The sequence below is a fragment of the Rhinolophus sinicus genome, chromosome 5 (genome assembly GCF_057876585.1).
Source record: "Rhinolophus sinicus isolate RSI-liver-muscle chromosome 5, RSI-T2T, whole genome shotgun sequence".
NCBI lineage: Eukaryota > Metazoa > Chordata > Mammalia > Chiroptera > Rhinolophidae > Rhinolophus > Rhinolophus sinicus.
The window spans coordinates 33,757,197-33,780,981 of NC_142505.1; the positions used below are offsets into that span (position 1 = coordinate 33,757,197).

At 35.3% G+C, this 23,785-nt stretch overlaps 1 protein-coding gene across 2 annotated transcripts in view; it reads right to left on the bottom strand.

The window, feature by feature from the left end:
- The window catches only part of RYK (receptor like tyrosine kinase), an 85,542-nt gene that overhangs the window by 4,494 nt on the left and 57,263 nt on the right, over positions 1–23,785 (bottom strand). For both annotated transcript variants that reach the window (XM_088798339.1, XM_088798338.1), the window contains exons 10-13: positions 22,499–22,568; positions 17,246–17,378; positions 15,978–16,087; positions 15,655–15,814 (exon numbers count right to left, since the gene is read on the bottom strand). In XM_088798339.1, coding sequence (XP_088654465.1) covers positions 15,655–15,814; positions 15,978–16,087; positions 17,246–17,378; positions 22,499–22,568 — 473 coding nt within the window. The remainder of the gene's footprint in view (positions 1–15,654; positions 15,815–15,977; positions 16,088–17,245; positions 17,379–22,498; positions 22,569–23,785) is intronic.

Below are 23,785 nucleotides of genomic sequence, written 5' to 3' on the forward strand. Positions count from 1 at the left end.
ATACATTGTAAACCCTAGAACAAGTTTCTCAACCTCAGCCCTACTGATGTTGTGGGATGGATAATGCTTTGTTCTAAGAGGTCTTGAGCATCGTACGATATGTGGCAGCATCCCTGGCCTCTACCCACTCCATGTCCCAAATTGTGATAATTGAAAATGCCTCCAGATATTGCCAAATGTCCCCTCGTGAGGGATGGTGAGAGGGTAAAGTTGCTTCCTTCCAGTTGAAAACTACTAAGCTAGATCGATCAAAGAAAATAAAAAGACACAAATTATCAATATCAGTAATGGAAGAGGGAACATCATTACAGATGCTATAGACATCAAAAAATATTATGAACTCAACTTTATGCCAATTAAATTAATAACTTAGATGAAACGAACATATTCCTTGAAATACACAAATTACCAAAACAGACACAAGAATAGAAAATCTTTATAGCTCTATATCTAGTATTAAAGAAATGGAGTTCATAATTATAAATCTTTCCACAAAGAAAACTCTTTATCCAAATAGTTTCACTGGATGAATGCTATCAAATTTGAAAGAAAATAATACAAATCTGTGTTAGTTTCCTAGGGCTGCCATAACAAGGTACCACACACTGGCTGACTTAAACAACAGAATTTACTTTCTCACAGTCCTGCAGGCTAGAAGTCCAAAATCAAGACGTCAGCAGGGCTATGCCCCCTCTGAAGCCTGTGGGGAACTTCCTTACTTGCCTATTCCCAGCTTCTGGTGGTTTGCTGGCAATTCCTGGTGTTCCTTGTTTTACAGCTGCAACATTTCATTCTACCCTGGAATGTCTTCTTGTAAGGATACTACTCATGCTGAATTAAGGTCCACCCTAAATGAGTATGATTTTATCTTAACATTATATCAGCAATTACCCTATTTCCAAATAAGGTCACATTCTGAGGTGCTACAGTTTAGGACTTCAACCTATTTTTGGGGAGACACGATTCAATCCTACACAAACTCTATCAGAAAACAGGGGAGAAGGGAACATGTCTCAACTTATTTTGAGGCCAGCATTACCCTAAATACCAAACCCGAGTTCAGCCTTTTGGAACTCAAGTGTTTTTTTCATTAACAGTGACCATCAGAGAAGAGCAATGCCCATCCTTGAGGTCTGTGCTTTGAGGGGTGGGGAGGGACAGGGACAGACGAAGATGGATGTATAGTTTTTAAATCGCCATAGAAACAGAGCCTACTGGTTTAAAGAGAATGTTCTAGTCTGCTTCAAAATGGAAAAATGATGTCAAATTAACAAAAGTTAAAGAAAGCTGCCTGCTAGATACAGGTATTTGTCTATCTTAAAACCTTATTCTTTGAACTTTTAATACTGACAGTGACTAGTAAATGTAATGCTTTGTTTCTAAAAGTGTCCAATTTCCACAGGGAAGGAAGTTCACTACACAGATACAACAAAGCCCAAAGAAGTGATACTGGTTAGAAGGGTGTTCCCATCCCTTCTTCATGAGATGAGATGGGTCTGTTCTTATTCACTGATTGTGGCAGCAGCTGTGGGGAATGAATAATCAATCCAAATCAGCTTTTGGAGGAAGAAACCGTGGGAACTGGCCACAAGTGGACACTGTGGCCTTGTACACAGGGCTTAAGTCCATCCACTGACAAAGGAGGAACATTCTAACAACTCTGGGCTGTAAGGGACTTTCACAGCAATGCTGGTGGTATGTGCACTTTGGCGTGTACCCAGGTACCGTAACAGTACAAGCTGACTTTAAAAAATTACTTCTTTCACATTGTTTTGTCCAATTATTGCCGCACATTCACCTAAGGTCCTCATATTACAAAGTGCAATGCTAATGAACACTAAACAAAGAACAATAAAGCCAAAGGGTACACTGCAGTTTCATTTTCTTAAAAGCCAACAAAAGTGATTAATTATACGTTGGTTCACCAACCCTTTAAAAAAAAAAAAAAAAAGAAAAATCAAGATCAACAGCACCAGGATGATTTGTGGAAAACTTGTTCTCTAAAGTCTTCTGATAACTGAACTATTTAAAATTTAGACAGACTTATTCTATAATTTCCCTTTGCTTGACGTCGTTGGAAAGGGGGCAATAAGGAGGTCAAGCTGTTTTTTCCAGAGTTTTTAAAAGGCTGCTGCTATGCCCATTTAAAGAACATGTAGAGAATAACACTGTTCTTCTATTCATCTTCTCCCAACGATTTTATAGCTTCCCAAAATATAAGATATAAAACATTTTTTCCACTAACAACATATACTTATGTGACTTGTCAAAAACTATATAAATAAAATTCTTTTTAAATCTTTAATGTAATGTTTACATTAAAGGTCTATTAAAAAATTTCCATTCTGCGACTTCATGAACTTATCAAGCGACGCTGACCTCAGTGTACTATATATAATGAGGAAAAAACTTTGTCCAATTCTCAATGATCTCGCCTAACCACAGTAAAAGCATAATCAAGTGTTCCCTGACTAGGCCTTTCTGTTAATACTAGAAACCCAACATTCCTTTCTCGTATGGAAATGGGTTCAAGATGACTCAAGTGCGATTAATTTAATCTGGGAAAGAGCTTTCCAAGCTTCACTAATGAATGAGAAGAATCATCCAGGGAGTTAGTTAAAAATACAAATTCCCTAGTCTTATCCTAAAAGTTCTGGACCCTGGAACACAAAAGTTTTAACTAGAGTACCTAGCTGGGTCTTAAGATCCAGCAAATTTAGGAACTAGTCTTAGATATTGAGCAGGGTGGTCAGACAGTAAAGACATTTTTTAAAAATTACAGTATGGCTGACATACAAAGAACTGCACATAAAGTATTAGATTTGTTAAGTTCTGATATGTGTATATACCCCTGAAACCACTGCTACAAGTTACTAAACATATCCATCACCTCGGAAAGATTTTTCCTGCTTTAATCCTGTCCCTCCACCCCTACCATCCCCAAGTAATAACCAATCTGCTGTCACTATAGATTATTTTGCATTTTCTAGAATTGTATATAAATGAAACCAAACTGTACACTTTTTCTTGCCTCGCTTCTTTCACTCAGAATAATGATTCTGAGATTCCTCCATGATGCAGCATGTATGGACAGTTCTTCCCTTTTCCTGGAATTATAGTCCACTGTATGAATAGCAATTTGTTGATCCGTTTACCTGTTGGACATTTGATTTCCAGGTTCGACTAAAAATAAAGCTGCTATGAACATATGTGCACAAGTATTGGTAAGGACATAGGCTTTCATTTATCTAGGAGCAAAATGACTAGATACGGTACATGTTTAACTTTTTAAGAAACTGCCTGTTTCCAAAGTGAATGTACCGTATTAGATTTCCACCAGCAGGGTCTGACAGCTACCATTCTCCCACATCCTTGCAAGCAATTCAGTCTTTTCAATTTTAGTCATATTAATGGATGTGTAAAGGTATTTCATAGTGGTTTTAGTTTGCATTTTCCTAATGACTAAAGAAGTTGATCATATTTTTGTGTGCTTATTTGCCAATCATGTATTTTCACTGGTGAAATGTCTGTTCAAATATTTTGCCCATTTTTATATTGGGTTGCTTCTTTATTACTGAGTTTTGAGAGTTCTTTATATATTCTGCCTATGTCCTCTATCAGATAATTTGCAAATATTTTCTCCAAATATTCAAGTACCAAGATTTTCTTCTATGATCTCTTCCAGAAGCTTTAGATTTCACATTTAGGTCTGTTATCTACTTGGAGTTAATTTTTGCAGATGGAGCAAGGAATGGATCAAAGTTCATTTGCTTTGCCTGCATATCCAATTGCTCTAAAACTGCGTTTAAAAGAGAATTCCTTCTTCACTGAACTGCCTTTGCACTTTCGAAATTAGTTATCAATACATTATGTGGGTCTATTTTTAGATGCTCTGTTCTGCTCCACTGATCTACCTGCCTACCTCAATGCCATCACTACAATCTTCATTACTATCATTTGAAATCAGATCTCCAACCTTGTTCTTTTTTCAAAGCTGTTTTGGCTGTTCTAGCTCCTTAACATTTCCATATGAATTTTAGACTCAATCTGTCACTTTCTACCAAAAAATAATAATAATAAAAGCCTGCAAAGATTTTCTCTGGGACTGTATTAAATCTACTGACTAACTTGGAGAACTAACATCCTAATACTGAGTTTCCTGATCAGTGAACAAGGCATATTCCTCCATTTACATAGGTCTTTAATATCACTCAACAATGTTTTATAGTTTTCATTGCATAGGTCTTCACATTTTTTGTCAAGATATATTCCTAAGAATTCTAAAAATTTCATATTTTTGGATGCTTTTATATTCTTTAAAAACTTTGATTTTTCATTAGTGTAAAGAAATAAAACTGTACATTGATCTTGTGTTCTGTAATCTTTCTAAACTCGTGTTAGTTCTACGTTAGTAGCTAATTTGTGAATCACACTGGATCTTCTTGATAGATGGTTGTGTCATCCACAAATAGTTACTTTTTCCTAGCCAATCTTTTCTTGCCTTTTATTTCCTTGCCTGCCTTAGTGCACTGGTTGGGACCTCATACAATACTGAAGTGATGGGAATGGGCGTCCTTATCTTGCTTCTGTTATTAGGTAAAAAGAATTCAGACTTTTGGCATTAAGTATGATGTTAGCTACAGATTTTGTTTTTTTGGTAGATGTCCCTTATCAGTTTGAAGACGTTCTCTTCTACTCCTAGACTGTTGGGAATTTTTATTAGAAATGAATTTTGAATTTTCTTCTAATACTTTTTCTGCATCTATTGAGATGATCATATAGTTTTCGCCCTAGAGGAATTTTCAGCTTAGTGGGGAAGAGAGGTAATTATGTAACAAGTTACATAACCTTGGGAAAAATAAAGTTATTTCCAGATACCAATAGGCAATAGGATGAAATGTACGTATGTGCGCCATAAAAATTAAAAAAGGAACAAAATTATTTACCATATGCTTAGCTTTATTTGCACATCATAGCAAAATTTTACGGTTGGTAGGATTCCCATGGTAGAGGTATGGAATCTAAGGCCAAGAGAGATGATCTCAGACAGTAAATGGTAAATTTAGGATTTAGACATCAGATTCTAAATCCCATTTGACCAGCTAAGGACTTCTTGGCTTTTGTGTCAATTTTAGCCTCTTAGAGGCCTTAATTATATTCTTGTCCACAGTCTGCATTAGGGCTCTTTTTTTAAGTGTGATGATGGACAGAGTGGGATATTATCATAACATGCTCATGGTCAAGTCATTTTTATTTTTTAAATTTGTTTTTTAAACTTAGTTTAGGTGTGTTTTTCCAGGATCCATCAGCTCCAAGTCAAGTAGTAGTTTCAATCTAGTTGTGGAGGGTGCAGCTCACAGTGGCTCATGTGGGGATCGAACTGGCAACCTTGTTGTTTTTGTTTTTCAGTATGTTAATAACTATATTGCCGTTTGACTTTCAAATGGTAAAACAAACTTGTATTCTTGCTATAAAGCCTATGTGGTCATTTTTAAAATATATTTTTGGATTCTATTTGCTAAACGTTGGGTTAAAATTTTTGCATCTATGATCATGATAGATTATGAGCTATAGTTTTTTTCTGATCTTTGTCTGGCATTGTTTCAGGGAATGCTGAACTTATAGAATGAATCAGAAAGTATTCTTTCCTCAATTTTCTGAAAGCGATTGTGTAGTTTGTTTTATTTCTTCCTGAAATGTTTGGAGGTACTCCCCAGTGCTGCAGAATTCACTCTGGACCTAGAGCATTTGGGGGAGGGCAGGCTTTTAACTAAAAATTCAATTTCTTTAATAGATATAGGACTAAGTTCTAATTATCCACTCCTTGAGTGGGTTTTGAAAGTTCTTATTTTCCAAAGAATTTGTCAATTTCACCTAAGTGTCTGAATTTATTGGGAAACAGTTGTTCATAATATTTTATTACTTAATACCTGTGAGCATCTGTAATATCATCTCTCATTCATTATATTGCTAATTTGCAACTTCTATTTTTCTCATTAGTCTAGCCAAGAGATTTATCATTAATGATAATACTCAGAGTTAAGCATCGGTTTCACTGGTTTTCTCTATTGTTCTTCTCTTTCATATTTCACTGACTTCTAATCTTTATTATTTCCTTTCATCTATTTGGGGTTTGTTCTTAAGGTGAAAACTAAGGCACTCATTTGAGACTTTTCTTTTTTTCTAATATTGGTGTTTAATAGCATATATCTCCCCTTCAGCAGCATCCCAAATTTTTTGAAATATTTTGTTTTTATTTCATTTAATTCCCATAGTTTGTAATTTGTATTTTGATTTCTTCTTTGACACATGGGTTATCTGGAAGTTTATTATTTAGTTTCCAAATATTTGGGGATTTTCTAGTTTCCTATTTTTGATTTCTAAACTAACTACATTGTGTTCACAAAACACTACTTTGTATGAATTAAGTCCTTCAAAATTTACTTGTTTTAAATGAGAAACAGAAACTCATAGACACAGACAATAGTTTAGTGGTTACCAGAGGGTAAGGGGGTGGGGGTGGGGGGTGGGAGATGAAGGTAAGGGGGATCAAATATATGGTGATGGAAGGAGAACTGACTCTGGGTGATGAACACACAACGGGATTTATAGATGATGTAATACAGAATTGTACACCTGAAATCTATGTAATTTTACTAACAACTGTCACCCCAATAAATTTAATTAAAAAAAAATTTACTTGTTTTATGGCCCAGAATATGGTCTAGCATAGTAAATATTCCATGTGCACTTGAAAAGAATATGCATTCTGCGATTGTTGGGAATGTTCTGTAATTGTTAATTAGATCAAGCAGTTGATCATGTTATTCAAATTACTGATTTTCTGTCTATTTGATCTATTGAGAGAGGGGCACTGAAATGTGCTCAGTGATCTTTTAAAGAGATATAAACAATAAAAGAAATCTTGTGCTTTTACCCAGGTAGTTACCATTTCTGGTGCTCTTTATTCCTTTGCAGAGGTCCGTATTTCCATCTGGTACCACTGGTTCCTAAAGGACTTCCTTTAACATGTCTTGTGTAGTATGGGTCTGCTGGTGATGAATTCTTTCAGCTTTTGTATTAGGTTGGTGCAAAAGGAATTGCAGTTTTGCAATTTTTAACCCTTTAACTGCAATTACTTTTGTATCTAATAGTTCTGAAAAAGTCTTATTTCTCCTTCATTTTTGAAAGATATTTTTGCTGAGTATAGAATTCTATGTACACAGTTCTTTTCTTACAGTAATTTAAAGATGTAGCTTCACTGTCTTCTCCCTTGCATTGCTTCCAATGAGAAATGTCCTGCCATCTTTTCCTTGGTTCTTCTGTTAAATACATTACCATGTTTTATTTTTCTAGCTGCTTTTAAATTTTTTATCACTAGTTTTGAGCAATTGGATTATAATGTGCTGTGGTTTAGTTTCTTCAAGCTTTCTGTGTTTGGAGTTTGTTGAGTTCTTAGATCTGTGGGTTTATATTTTTCACCAAATTTGGAAACATTTCAGTCATTATTTCTTCATCATTCTTTCTTGTCCACCTCGCGCCCTCCACTTCATGTCTTTGGGGACCCCAGTTACACATATATTTAGTAAACTAAACTGTCTAACAGCTCAGTGAGAGATCCTTCCTCAAGCATTTTTGGTATCTTCTCTTTCCTTCTATCTCTTGCTTTATTCCTATCTCAGAAGAGAGGGATACTTCCTCCTGCAACAAGATTATACCTTTACCTGGGCTCCTGATACCATTCACCCATGATCTCTTAGATCTCCCCTCCAATAACCACTTGTCCAAACTCTTCCTTCCCACCACTGTTCCCCTGGCCTAGAAACCAAACCAAATAACCCAATATGAAAAATAAAACACAAAAATAACAAATCAGCCGCTCTTGATCCTGCCATCTCATCAAGCTATTATCCTTTCACTCCTCATAGATGAACTTCAGAGTGTAACCCACTTATTGCTACCACTTTCTCACTCTGACAATCACAGAGCCCTTGACAACCACACCTATCTTTAATGATTTATTAAACCCGCTTGTTCAAAAACCCAGTTATTTCTTCATACTTTCTGACCACTGCAGATATGTTTACAGACTAGATAGTTTACAGACTATTTCCTTCCTTGGTTTCTATGACACAGCAGTCTCTGGATTCTCTTTGCATCTTTCTATTTCTTTGTTGCTTTCTTTTTTGACTAATTAAAAATAAACATTCTCTATTCCCTTGGCTTTCTTCTCTCTCTATATTCACTACCTCTGGGATCAATTGCTCTGTTCATTCAATCACCACTGTTAGGAAGCTGATGTGCAATTTCTAATATCCTGCTTCTATGCCTTTCCAGAATTCCAGACCCACATTCCACCCATCAGTATCTTGAACTCAACATGCACCACATCAAATTAATCAGGTTTTCCCCAAACCTCAGATAGTCTACCTGCTGTCCTCAATCGTGTTGTACCTTCAGAGTGATTTAGGATTTATTGCAATAGTAAACTAAAGTACAAATCGAAGATTACACTAAAGTTTTCAGAAACATGGGCCCTGGGTAAAAGACATCTATGCAATATATCTAATAGTAAAGCGGTGGGGGTGCTCAGGCCACAAAGGTGAATCAATAAATCATTTACTCAAATAACTGTGGTCAACAGCACAGATGGAATCTCTGATGTGAAGTCCATGGGAGTGAAACAAGGAGAAATGTGAAGACTCAGCATGGAAATAGAAAGGAGACGAGGACAGTGTAAGATCATTCAGGATTCTTTTACATAGCTCTCTAAGGAGAAGATTAGCACTGCTGGCTGTGACTGTTCTTAAAATAAATGACCCAAAAGGCACAGATATGTACGTCAACTTCAGTTCTACAGCTATGGAACATCTGCTAAAGGAAAATAAGATGGAGCTCCCATTGCCCATTCTGGGAAGAGCGACTTGTCCATAAATATATAAGGCAGTGTGTGACAGATGCTATTAGATACAAAATCCTCTGGGGATCCAAAGAAGATAAAATCAAAGGTCATAAAAGTACCTGGTGTGTTTGGACCCAGAATGAATTCCAGATACGCAGAAATGGAGAATATAAGGAAATGTACAGTGGAAAACATGAAGCTAAAAGAGGGAGATATGGTAACAGAAGGCTCTGAAAAACAGGGGAAGGGGTTTGGATCTTTCTTTACCAACTCCCTTGAATTAAGACTTCACTTTGAAGGTCAAAATATCATGGAGAAATATTCCTAGCAGGGGAACCCTGAGTTCACTCAATTTACCAACATTAACTAACCAATTTTCCGAAGTTTTCAAAACGGATACCCCACTATGCACAGGTATAGGCTTTATTAGTATGTATCCTTTTCCTAAATATCCAGTTTTGAAGCTTTTATTATTCTACGAATTTATTTTTTCAGACACATATTTTCTAGGCCTTTTCAATAACCATAACTGAAATCTACACCTATAGGATTATGTTACTTTAAAAAAGTTTTCCTATTTAAATTTTAAGACTCAATTAATAAATTTATACAAGGATTCCTTTTAACAATTCTTCAATATTAACTGTTACCTACAAATCTTAATATTCCTCCAGATTTATCACTGTGGCAAATTTTTTTTTTCATTCCAGCTAAACAGATGTACAATGACTGTGTACAAAATGCATTGACTGCATCAGTATCAAATTTAGTACATGTTGCTAACTCAGGCACCAAGTGTCATACATGACTGAAAAGAGACCACATGTGCTATGAATCTGTCCTAGGATCTGTGATTAGGAAAGGCAGAGGAGCCAATACTGGATGCCTACCAGGCCATCACACATATCTGCTATTTATGGCACTTTCCTCCACTGCACCAGATGCTTAGATACAGCTCCACCAGAACACTGAGTCTATTTGAAGGGAATGTTAAATAGAAAGTGCAGAACAGTTAATAAGATCTCTTGAGAAAAACATCTATTCTTAGGGAAAGCCAAATACAGAAAATACGTCAAAGGCAACTACTCAATCAAAAGATAGCAACTGGTCACCTGTGAAAATATATTAAGTGCTCCTAAAGTAAATCCATTTACGCCTCATTCACCGGAAATACTAGGACTATTAAAATACTATTAAATAAAACTAAACAATAGCTTCATAATAATGCTCAACTTTAAATCTTTATTTCCTAATGTCTGAATGATACTGTCACCTCTCCAGCTTTTTCTTAATGTCTTTATATCATTATAAAAGTGAATTTAACATTTAAATAATATGTCTGAGATTGTCGATGTGTAAAATCTGCAACCAAAATGGAAACAAATATTAGGAATCTAAGCATTATTCTAAAATTAATAATGAAGAAATAAAATAGAAAGCTTTCTATACTTTTAAAAGTAATAGCATTCTCTGAAAACTAGAGCTTTCTCTTTGATACTACCGTAGTTCAGAAGATCACTCTTCATGGGTATGCTATAAATGTGAGCTGGTGCTACTCAAGTCTGCTCAAGGTGTGGCACTAACTTTCCATGGCACTGAGCAAGCAGGAGTAATAAGAAGTAGTCTGCTATAGATATAATATTTAGATAACTTCACAGATTTCCCTCCGTCTAGGTAATCTTTAATGTTCACAGAAGAAATACCGTAAAGGCACAAGGAACATATTTTAATTTGCCCTGCACCCTAAAAACTGTTCAAGTACCTTGATGGACCTCCTCATGGTCATAAACACACTGATAAGATTAGCATGCAAATCATTTCCTTGACTTGTTTTTCCCAAGAAAATGCTTTTTAAACACAATGTAACACCATAAAGACAAGAAAACCACCAAGAAAGAAACTCTTAATTGTGCATTCTTGATTTCATTTAGTCTCTTACAAGGTGGTCTCTTAATAGCAGAATTATGTTAGCTACTATAATTAGCTAAATAATTCAAAGAAGACATAAATCAAAAAATTATTTTCAAATAAAGGAAAAAAAGTCACCAAAAAAATCTATGGTGGTATTCACATCTGATGAAAACAGAATAAAAACAATATCCAGAAATTCTTATGAATGCCCATGATGACGTCATACGCCTATCTTAAAATAATACTAGAGATTTATAACTAGTCAAATCTAGTTGTGCATATTTCCTAAGTTCAACAGTTAAAAGCTGATATTAACATAAGAATCTTGACATATTGAAATATTGAATCTTTCCATTAATAATTATGAAAACACAACCCAGAGACACAATGTATTAATGTTATTTATAAGATGGAAAACATTAGTGTATTTCCAAACAAATCATGTAGAGTTTTTAACTATAAAGAAACACAAAACTGTTGAGGATTTTTAAAAAAATACAATGTCCCCTTGAAGGCAGTAATATAGTTTGTTAGATGTTACATTTATACCTAAAATATATATTTTACATGTGTAGAGACTCTGGTCAGAGTGAGATTACATTACTTGTTTTGCATATAACTGCATAAAGCCTTTCAGCCCAAAAGGAGAATAATATTAAGCATAGCTTTTAAATTCCCAACTCCAAGAAAAAGTGGGAACAGAGCATAATGATTATACATATACATTTTTTTTCTTTTTCTTGAATTATTTTTATTGATTTTTAACTAGAGTTGACATACAATATTATATTAGTTTCAGGTGTACAACATACTGATTCAACATTTATAAACCTTAGAAAGTAATCACCAGAAAAAGTCTAGTAACCATGTGTCACTGCACAGTTATTACAATATTATTGACTCTATTGCCTACACTGTACATTTCATCCCTGTGACTTATTTTATAACTGAAAGTTTGTATTTAATCCTCTACCCTCTTTGCCACCCATTCTCCCACCTATTCTCCCTTCCAGCACCCAACAGTTTGTTCTCCATATCTATGAGTTTGTTTCTGTTTTGTTTGTTTGTTCGTTTCACTTTCAGTTCATATGTTAAAAAGCAATCTCTAACATTTGTGCTTTAATATAAGAATTCAAAAAATATCCAACCTCACAAAACTGAAAGGAAGGATTTTTACAATAGTAGTCACATCAGCATCACAGAAAACAGAAGGTTATTCCTATTTCTTTCAATCTCAATTATCCAAGGCAAAAGATATTTAGGGGAATATATGTATTATATAATATATGTACACACATGTATATGTATACATATATTTAGGGGAATTTTATACATATACATATATACACACACACACACACACACACACACACATATATATATATATATATATATATATAAAATTTTAAAGTAAATGAATTTATAAGAATTTAAAGAAGAAAAATCTGAACATTTTAGGATTTAATCATGATAAATGTAAATCAATGAGTATTCTCACCATCACATTCCAGGTTCAGCTCAGAAAAACTTGGGTCACACAGACATTTCAAGTAAGCTTATGCCAAAACATGCTACAAGTAATTATGATTTTAAAGTAATTTTCCTGTTAAGTTGCTCACCATTAAGTTCATGGTGATTTTTTAAAGTAAAGCTGTCAAATGATCAAGCAGCAACAAGGTATTTGGCAGGACTGCATTCTGATGGAAGGCAGATTCTTGGATAAAATATATGAACTCTTACAAAATTTATAAACTATCTTAACGATAAAAATACCTAATTTTAAGTATGATTTTGAAATATTTGCTTAACTAAAACATGTATCCTCAACATGGACTTTACCAGCCAATACAGGGCTGTGTACCCAGCTGAAGAGATATACGTAGATCACATTGCTTAGAGACATATTATAAACTACAGTCTCATTGGTTGAAAGTGTATTATCTAATTTAATTTTCACTCTGAAGTTCTTGTGAAATATTTGATCATAAATATTAGAAAAACAATTCATATTAGTGCTTAAGTATACAATAGAATATCTATATAGAAATAAACAAGTACATTAAATGAAGCAATGCATATTTTGGGGGTTTCCATTGTGCAAGCAGACAACCCTACTGGCCACCTTGCATAACCCTCTGAAATATGAGCTAGCAATACTTTTTGTAAGAGAATAATCAAATAATCTCCAATCTCTTGAAGTTACATAGTATACTTATAGATTGTCATTTACGAAATATCTTCTATTTCCTGCCCATTAGACTAGTTTTGGGTTCACCCCAACTGCCACCACATTTCTGCTAAAGCAACTATGCTATTTATTTCAATGAGTAACAAAATCATAAATATTTTAAGTCAACCATTGAAAAAAATATTAATATCCCAGAGATGAGAGAATTAATCTTTTAAATCAACTATGGAATGCGATTTTCAAAGAAATCACTGAGGAAAGTTTCTTTTACTTTTCTACATTCAAAAATGTTCAGGTGTAGGCTCTTCTACTGAAAGGGTGGATCTGAAAACCATACAGCTCTAATACCACTGATACTGTGTTTTAAAAACACATCCTAAAACCAAAGTTAAACCCCTTTTTCCCCTATGAAAACAGCTTTGCTTAACGTAGAAACTGGTAATGAATTCCAGCTACACTCCAGAACTTCTGAATAAAGATTTGGCAAACTTAAAAACAAGCACCTTATCAAGCAGTACAATTGGTCCTTACTGTCACTCAGTACAACAGCTGTGTGCTGGCCTAAAATCAAATTCTGCTTTCTTTTTTATGTTATTTGCGAAAAATAAAAAACAAAACAGCAACCCCTCCCTAAATCCCAGGTTTTCTTTAGATAACCATTAAAACTGTGTAAGTTGCTTTGCATATTTGACTTGTTTTACTTGAAATTTTAATTTCTTGACATTAATGTTCGAGAAGTTTAATTTTATTGTCAAAGTTCTGAAAAAAACAGACTAGGCCTAGTTCCCACTGCTATACAGGCTGAGCCCTCAGAGTTCGGTACCTAAGAGTCTGGATGTATTTCCCCCACTCCCCACCCATCCTCTACAAGCTCCATGCCTCTGGCTGGGAAAGGCTGCAGCAACATGAAGAGCTTCCCGTCCACTATGAATCTCTGTAGCTCCTTGTGAAGCAAAGCATCCCTTCTCATCGACACTCACATTTACTCTATGCATCTGACAGAAGTGTCAGATTTTTTTTTTCAAAGTGGTTGATTTTAAATTAATCTAAAACAAAACATTTTGAAGATATACACAATAAAATACCTTAATTAACAGAAAAAGTTGAAAAAAACAACGTAAATAAACTGTTCATCCACATCAGTGAACACATTTGATCAAGACATTTGGTATGTAAAAAAGGCACAATATATCAGATAGCTAACCTTGCTTCTGAAAAAGAAAAATAAATGTCATTAGATTTATTTAACAAGAGAGGGTTTCTCTCCTTTTCAAATCATTCTCATTTCAAGGATTTTAAATTAAGACATTGGTTTTTCAACAAGGAAATCTTAAATCATTTCAATTACTGAGTGTAGTAAGTTGAATGCTGTCCCTCAAATATGTCTACATTCGAATCCCTGAAACTTGCAGATGTTACCTTATATGGCAAAAGATGTGATCAAGTTAAGGACCTTGAGAACAGAAGCTTATCCTGGATTAAGTAGGTGAGTCCTAAATGCAATCTTATGCATCACTATACCAGAGAGGCAAACAAACACATGTGGAGGATGAGGTGATACAAATATGGAGGAGGGAGAGATGTGGCCACAAGCCAAGAAATGCCAAAAGTCACCAAGCTGAAAGAGGCAAGGAAGGTTTCCCTCTTAGAGCCTCTGGAGGAAGCACAGCCCTGCCTACATCTTGATCTCAAACAGTTGGCTTCCAGAACTCAACTAGGAGAGAATAAATCTCTCTTGTTTTAAACCTCCAAGGTTATAATTTGTTACAACAGCCACAGGGCATTAATACACTGAGGGAAAGAGTGTATTAAAAGAGTAATCCTTAAAGCATACAAACTTAGTAGTAAAAGGATAACTCTATATTATAAATACGTAGAGACACGAGATGCAATAACATAGTAGCCTAATTTTTAAAGTTGTAACTAAGAAGCAAATTACTGTGTAAGAGTCTACATGTTAATACTATCAGGTATCACTGAGTGATTGATTATACAGGGGGACCTTTTCAGCAGACATTTAACCAGTCTCTAAATATTCAACTACAATAATAATAAAGTACAGCAAGCAAGATCAGACTAAAGGATAACAGAAATTAAAAACAATTAAAAATGCTTGCAAAATACCCACAAGTATATGTGACTTCTGAAATTAGACATCACTTAGGATAAAGGATCCCATTATATGATCGGTTCAAATGGGCAGAACCACCCAGAAACTGACAAAAAAGAAGAGAGTGACATTTGGGGAATTATAAATTACACAGGCCATAATACTTAAAGAGGTCATAAATAAATTTAAACAATAAGTCTTTATGATCTGGCAACCACTTGGTCATTCTTAGAAAAATAATCAAATACTGCAACCTAAGCCTCCATATCGTCACCTTTATAACTGGGATAATAGTGTCTACCTACCTCATATCGTTAACAGTGCCCCCTCTCAACGTGTTATTATGAGGATAAAATGAGACTACACACAGATAGGCCATGGTGGGGATCACAGCTTCTCCCCACAAACTGGATGACTAGGAGCTAACTACACTTGCTTCCTCAAAGAAAACTTTCAGGAAATAGTTACTAGATTTTTAAAAATTATCATTTAAAAACAAAGCCTCATTTGCATTTGTTGCAATCCGGGGGTCCCAGTACTTACCACATCACTAGCGCTGGAGAACTCATTATTAACCAGACTTTCCAGAGCCATCCATCGAACTGGCCTGTTTTCATTGTCCCCTAGACAGTGATAGTCCATGGGGAACAAGTCTCTGGAGAGGGCATTGTCTGTGATCTTAACTTGAAGTGTGTCATCAATGCTAAAAAGTAGATATAAACATCAAATGCAATCAGAATATGATTAAAATTATGGATCATGGTCACTCTTAAATACAACACAATTCCCACTGTGACTCCTAGATAGAACCCCAAATACAGGGAGCCCTAAACATCAAATGACAATGATGAGCCCATGGCACCTACACACAGTTCCTAGCAGCCAGATCTTTGTGGATGACTTCCCTTCTGGCCAGATAGCTCATTCCACAGGCAATCTGAATAGCCATATGTACCAGGTCTTGTTGAGAAATTGCCTGTGGTAACAAAAAATGACAATGCAGTTAGCATAAAAATTATGGCAGCTGCTTATTTCGTGCCACAATCCCACTTCATCCCAAAATACTTCTTTATACGTACACAGTGAGTGTTAAAAAGCTATTTTTGGCTACAAATATGTTCCCATAGCTCCCTATATACTTGTATTTTCTATAGTCCTTATCATTCTGTAATTACCATTTACTTTTCTCATCTGTTAGGTACATCTCTCGAACATCTAGCACACGCAGTTACTGCTCATAAATATTTGCTCAATGTTGAATTCACAAGGTAATATTTCAAATGCGTATTACTCAATAACTAGTTCTTTTCTTTTAAAACAGTTTTTATTAGGAGATTATCCCCTGGGGACCATTTCCAAAGTAAGATAAGTCTATAGCTCTCTCTACTGACAGCTCCTCTGGAGCGCATATGCCAGTATTGTGGGCTTAGGGATGAAATTCTTCCTTAGGTGATGCCAGTGGGCCTCAGCCTCCAACCACCTGTTGGAAACCCTGGCTTTAATCCTGTCAATTTAAAAAGCATATCACACTTATTAAGCCAAATACTCAATTCAGCCTTTGAATCCATCTTCTCCTGGCAACTCTAGTAAGTAAATTATTGTAAGTCCTAAAACCAACTTAATGGGGCTATAGGATATAGCGGGAACAAAACACCCACTGGGCTTTACCACTAATACCATCAAAATGTGTTTGGAATCTGACCAAATGCTTCATGCTATGTGCACAAGCAATGCATCTTACAGCCAACATATTAAATATATATCCTCCAGTCATCACCAGCTTTTGGTACATTATAAACCAAATGGGTATGTTTCCACTCCTAGAAGGGAGATCTAATACATGTGCCTTCAAAGAGTTCTCCTCAGAAAAATGACTGAGATGGTGTCACAGAGTGTTTGAGATGATTATGAATAAACACACAACGGATATACAAGGGAAAACTTCAGCAAAGTGTAAGCCTTCAGACAGGAGCCATAAACCATCTTCCTCCTAACCAACAGGTTATAAATATCTCCCGGTTCACTTTCTTTCTGCAGGCCTTTAAACAGTTTCTATTTCAGAATAACATCTGCTGTCAAAGATAGTATCAGAAGCTACCGGTAAATAATTGGCATTTGGGCAAAGTTTTCTCACCTGAGGATTATTAGCCTCTACTAATTTGCACTGCCGTAAAAACAATTTAAGATTCCCCCAGTTCATGTAAGGCAGTATCACCATGGGCTTTTCTCCTTCTTCTATACACACATGGGTAATAGGAAGCAGATTTCTATAAAATAATAAGAAATCAGGACAAAGACAAGTGAAATCTAAAACCATAGGGGCTTCTTTTTAACAAAAAGCAACAAAATAAAGATAGCCTAAAATAAAACAAGAAAATCTCAAACACACTTAAAAACATTATCATTAAAAATGTTAAATTATAAATGCTCTTTTAAACTAGACTTTAACAGTTCCCATGTATGTACTTTCTTGATAGGGAAAAGTTACAAACATTTTTTTTGTTTGTTTCCTATGGACTAGATTCTCTGAAGAGACACTCTAGCTATACTAAATCTTTATTCTAAAGAATAACCAGAGACAGCTAAAAAAAAAATAACTTGACCGGGGCGGTTAGCTCAGTTGGTTAGAGCGCGGTGCTCTTAACACGTTGCGTACGGCGGGGTTTAAATCCCTCGTGAAGATTCTCGTGATCCGTACGCAACGTGTTAACAACAAGGTTGCCAGTTCGATCCCCACATGGGCCACTGTGAGCTGCACCCTCCACAACTAGATTGAAACAACTACTTGCCTTGGAGCTGATGGGTCCTGGAAAAACATGCTTAAAATAAATAAAAGTTTAAAAAACTGTGGGTACAGAATCCCAGAGAGCAGTTTCCAGGCTCTCGGCCTCATGTGGAAAGGTGCTGGCTCGGGTAGTAGATGGCCATCAACTGCGGCTAATTGACCATCAGCTGTAACCAGTTAGCCAATTAGCCACTGATACAACTGCCGTGGCTGCACTGGTTGGTGAGTCGGGATTCGAGAGTCGAGTCAGTGGGTGGGTTGGCAGGCAGAGAAGCAGACAGCAGGTTGCAGGCTATGTGACTATAGAGCCTCCATTGAGACCATAGTGGTATGACTCCCCTACCTATGGCTCCGTGGGTGTTCCTTTTTGGCCTAGCCACATCCTGCGTTCTTATGTGGGGAGCGGGAGCTGAGACCCTGCAGGCCGCCTCGCACGACAAAGGGCGGAGTGAGCAGGGTCCCCCGCAGGACAAAAACAAATTTAAAAAAATAAATAAATAAATGACCATGAGCATGTTATGATAATATCCCACTCTGTCCATCATCACACTTAAAAAAAGAGCCCTAATGCAGACTGTGGACAAGAATATAATTAAGGCCTCTAAGAGGCTAAAATTGACACAAAAGCCAAGAAGTCCTTAGCTGGTCAAATGGGATTTAGAATCTGATGTCTAAATCCTAAATTTACCATTTACTGTCTGAGATCATCTCTCTTGGCCTTACATTCCATACCTCTACCATGGGAATCCTACCAACCGTAAAATTTTGCTATGATGTGCAAATACAGCTAAGCATATGGTAAACAATTTTGTTCCTTTTTTAATTTTTATGGCGCACATACATACATTGCATCCTATTGCCTAATGGCACCTATTCTATTGGTATCTGGAAATAACTGTTTATTTTTCCCAAGGTTATGTAACTTGTTACATAATTACCTCATCTTCCCCACTAAGCTGAAAATTCCTCTAAGGCAAAAACTAACATGGACTCTTATTTTTACGTCCAATGCCTTGTATTCTATACCACAGAAAACAAGCATTTAATAAGTATTTGATAAACACACAAATAACATAGCCTTAAAAACATTTGTATTCCTTAACTTAGCATATTCTGCTTCTAAGGATGTTTAAGGGGGGGGGGAAGCTACATAAACAAGGGCAGTTAATGCAACATTAATAGCAAAAAGTTGCAAACAAAAGTCCAAAAGGAAGTAAACAGTTCGCCTAAAAACAATAGGAAAGTAGGTATCAATTAAATGGTCACAAAGAAGATGTTTGGAGAATATGAGTAAAAACCGATTTTACAGGAATGCAAGATATAAAATTCACATGTTTGCAGGACAATTACAGATATGGAGAGAAAAAAAAACAAAAAAATAACAAAAACCTTTGCATAGAAATATGCCAAGAGTTAAGAACTGTTGTCTTTGAGTTGTCTATCTTGTTTTTCTGTATTTCCTAAAATGTCTCAATTGAGCATGTACCTCTTTTAAACCACTGTCCCATAATTGTGGCCTAACAGTGCACAAGAGAAAGCTGCAGGCTCCCTTTAAGCTGTGCAGGAGCTACTATCAGGAAAAATGAGGTAAACCTGTATGATGTAACCTCAGCTTTATAGCCTACAAGTGGCAGCGATTAGTCCTACTTTACAGGAAACCCATGAGGAAAGAGAGAGAGGTTAGGTCATCTGTCAAGGACAAACAGCAAGTACACAAAGAAAAAAGTTCAAATCTTTATCTAATTCTAAAATCATTACGCTTGCCCTGGGACAACTGGACATTCCCTCCCAGGGGAGCAGGAGGGAGTACAGAAGAGAGGACAGCACCTCTTTTCACACTAAAATGACTACAACAAGTCTGCACTCAGGATTAAATGAGCATACCACAGTTTCAGGGGTAATGTGAAGAGCTCCCGATCTCTTTACCACCACCCCAAAATTACTTCTCTGCTCCTTCCCTCGTGACTAAAATTCACCGAGCAGACTTTAAGGCATTTTCTCCAGGCAAAGTAAGTTCGTTACATGAGATTAAATTGTTAATTCTATCATCAAAGGATTAAAAGCCCTCTGGGAAAGGTAACAAGATGCATGAAAATGTTTCCAAGTACAAATGGCTGCTCTTCATTCTGCCCATTTTATAAAGGAAGGGAGGATAAAAAGGAAGGTCTGGGATCTACAAGAAGAGTGGGTGAGAGCAGAAGCAGGTGCTGCAGAGAAGAACAAGATAGAGGAAGGTAGATTCTGTGGGGACTTATCCATTATCCATCCTGCCGAGTGTGGGCGAACCTGCAGTCAGAGCGGTGAGCTTTCAGCAGAAGAGCCTGCCAGCAGGTACCCGGGGGCCAACAGAGAATTAAACTACCAGTGGAAATAGCTTCAGAATACTTTGATATGAAGCACTTCTGATGTAACTAAAATAGATTGATGGCCATCTTTTATTTATACAGCTATTGTAATTTATAATAAAAATTATTCTCACAAATTCCAGTGGAAACAAGGAGTGAAAGGAATTTCAAAATGCCTTAAAATATTTCAACACTTTACAACTCTTAATCATAGAATGTTAAACCATGAAGTAAACATGTTTTACCTGTGGAATTACATTAACTAGTTTAAAAAGGTAAAATCTAAAACCAAGTGTCATTTCTTGCTAAGTGTATTTAGTTTCCTTGATAAATTCTATATGATCACTGAAGATCATTGTTTCATTTTTATCCCTCATGCCTAGAGTTCCAAGTACAAAATGGGCACTTAATTAATTAGAATGAATGGACAAACAAATGCGTAAATACAACTGAGAGTAGTCTAGCCATCAGGGGTCAAAAAGAAATGGTGGTAGGTCCTAGTCCCCTTAAAAATGAGTGAGTGGAAAGAACAACATACTTTCCACATACTGACAATGTTTTTTGCTCATTAAAAACTAGGAGTCCTGGTATCGCTTTATAGCCAAATAATAACAATTAACCACGATCTGTCTTTAAAAGACTTTTACCAATCACTGAATGTCCAGTATCAAAATAACCCAATTCAGCATGTCACTTCATTCTATCATCTAACGGTAGTGGGGCTGCTAATTCATCCTGGTAGGATGCTGGAAAACCCTAGCGCTTAAAGCCACAAGAGAAAATGCTGCAAATGCTTGCTCTGAACTTTTTTTCAGCCAAAGACTGGGTTAACAGTGAATATAAAACTGCTTCTTGGGAAAATCCTGGCTTTGTCTACATGTATCCCTGCCCCTACTTCTGTGCCGAAGTGGTGCAGACCTTTTATCAGTGTAAGAATAGTAGCTAGGTACCTAAGTACTACGTTAACATTACATACTAGTACCGTGTTTCCCCGAAAATAAGACCTAGCGGGATAATCAGTGTCTTTCGGAGCAAAAATTAATATAAGACCCGGTCTTATTTTACTATAATATAAGACCGGGTCTTATATAACATCTTGTGTTATGTTATATAAGACCCGGTCTTATATAAGACCAGGAATAATATAACATAACATAATACACAAAGTTCAAACATAAAATTCTGTGTAGTCATTTTTTAGTAGAACTCAAGTTACTGCTCAAAGTACAGAGAAATTAAAAGGCAGGATGCCTCCTGTATGTTTCGCTGTTTTTTTTCATAAATCTATAAATATCTTCCAATACGGATGGTCACTGTTCCATTTTTTAAACATGTGTGACCAAATTTTCAGGCCACAAATTAAGCTAACTCTATACAGTGCTGAAAACAACCATGTTGGCCCAATATTGATACTGCTACACACTGTGGTACTATATTCCCCTTTTGGTTTAGAAGGGAGAAACTTTTGTTATAACTCTGTGAAGAGGATTGAAAATCAAGCTTTTTAAAAAAATCTCTTCATAAAGAACTACACGTTATCTGTTTAAAAATCATACTATGACCTAACCATAAAAGACTGGTTAAATAAAATGTGGACATGAATTCATAGTTACTGACATGAAAAGTTAGATACATTGTTTTGTTATATCAAGAAGAATGTTAACCCTGTTAAAGATAATAATAGTATTGTAATCATATAGAAAAAATTATCTTTTTTTTTTTTTAAATGCATACTGGAAATGCATTGAAAGTGTTGAGATGTCCCATTTACTCTAAAATATTTCTAGATGCAGAAATATCTATCTATCATTTATCTAGAGATATGACAGATGCACATATATGTACATACATAAAACAAAAATGGAAAAATGTTCTAACATAGAATTTAGGAGGTGGATTTATTCATGTTTATTATTCTTGTCTTTAGTCTTCTCTACGTTAAAAAATTTCACAAATATTTTTTAGCATATGCATATCATTACCCTATTTTTTAAAAGGAAATATGCACATAAATATGTATAAACTCTTTCTCGAACACTTAGTTATGATTATCCAGATGTGGGCTTACATGCTCCTTATATTTTACTGTGTTTTTAAATTTTATGCAATGCATATGCATTTCACTTTATATTCAGGAAAAAAACAGAGCTATACCAAAAAGCTTTCAATTTAAAATACATCAGAATGTTCTTAAACTAATAATGTTAACATGCAATGTTACCAAGTTAACGCTTAAATGCTGGTGGTTTATCCTCACCTGTGATGAAGACCTCGCAGCTTACAACTTTCAGTGAGCATCATTGTCACCTGAACTTCAGAAGCTTGATCTACATAAAGAAAAAGACATTGTCTTGAATGATAAGACCATATATGACATTGATATTTTCTGCTATAAGTAAATAGTTACCTCAGAATATAAGGTAAATTTTCATTGTAAGTCACAGGTAAATCTAAATAAGTCTAGCCTAAAATTATACTGCAGTAGGTAGTATCTCATTGAATACATCAACATTAACTGAAACCATTAAGGATAAATTTGACTACATAAAAATTAGAAATTAAGTAAGGTTACATAAACAAAGTATAGAAAGTAATAACAGACTGGAAAAATATCTATAGGCATACAGGGCTAATTTCCTTTCTGTCCTCCTCCTTTAAAGAGCTCATACAAATCAGTAAGAAAAAAAATGAAGAGGCATTTCTCCAGTGTTTAAAAAAAATGTTTCTACTATAAAAATAAATAGTACATTTCATTATAAAATTAAAAATTAGTGTCAATTTTTAAAAAAATGATTTGTAGATATCAAAAACAAAATTAAGAGTATAGTGTATCCTTAAAAACACTTTCAAAGAAACCAATTTGTCAACAATAAATTAGTAATAATAATTTTAAAGCTTCTGATCAATGCAGTAAGAGGGAGAAAAAGATAAAAATTCCACATCCTAGCTTTCTACCTAGTAAAATGTTGAAGTAAAATCCACACCACTGAACTCAGGCACTATGATTACAAATCACATTCACTCCTTAGAAGTACAGCTGTCAAAGCTGAGAAATCACAAATTTCATTTACTTCCAACTCTAAACGAAGGAACCACTCCCTCTCCCCCTTCCAGACAGCTTTACTTAGTTAAGACTTTTGTAGGAATGTCAAATGGGTGGACAAAAAGCAAAGGACTTGAAATACTTGGTACTTCTTTGGAAAAGATGCTTCAACCAATGTCTAGTGGAATAAACTGTAGTTGTCTAAAAACTGTTTAACATTTAGGATCATTTAGTAAATGGTGCAATGTGCTTTTATTACTATTTCTGTAATCTAAATAATTTTTAACAAAATTATAGCCAGGACTGTTTAGGGGCTGGTAGGACGTTTTTAGGACTGAAAACTAGTAATAGTTGGAGGTCTGCACCCAGTTGTTAAGAGTTTACCTTCCCATCAACTGGTACAGAGATCCAAGTAAAACAAAGGTAATTTCATAATGTGTCATTTTATGCATAATATTTTTCAAGTCCTTAACTTTGATAAGCATGTTCTATTAAGAACAA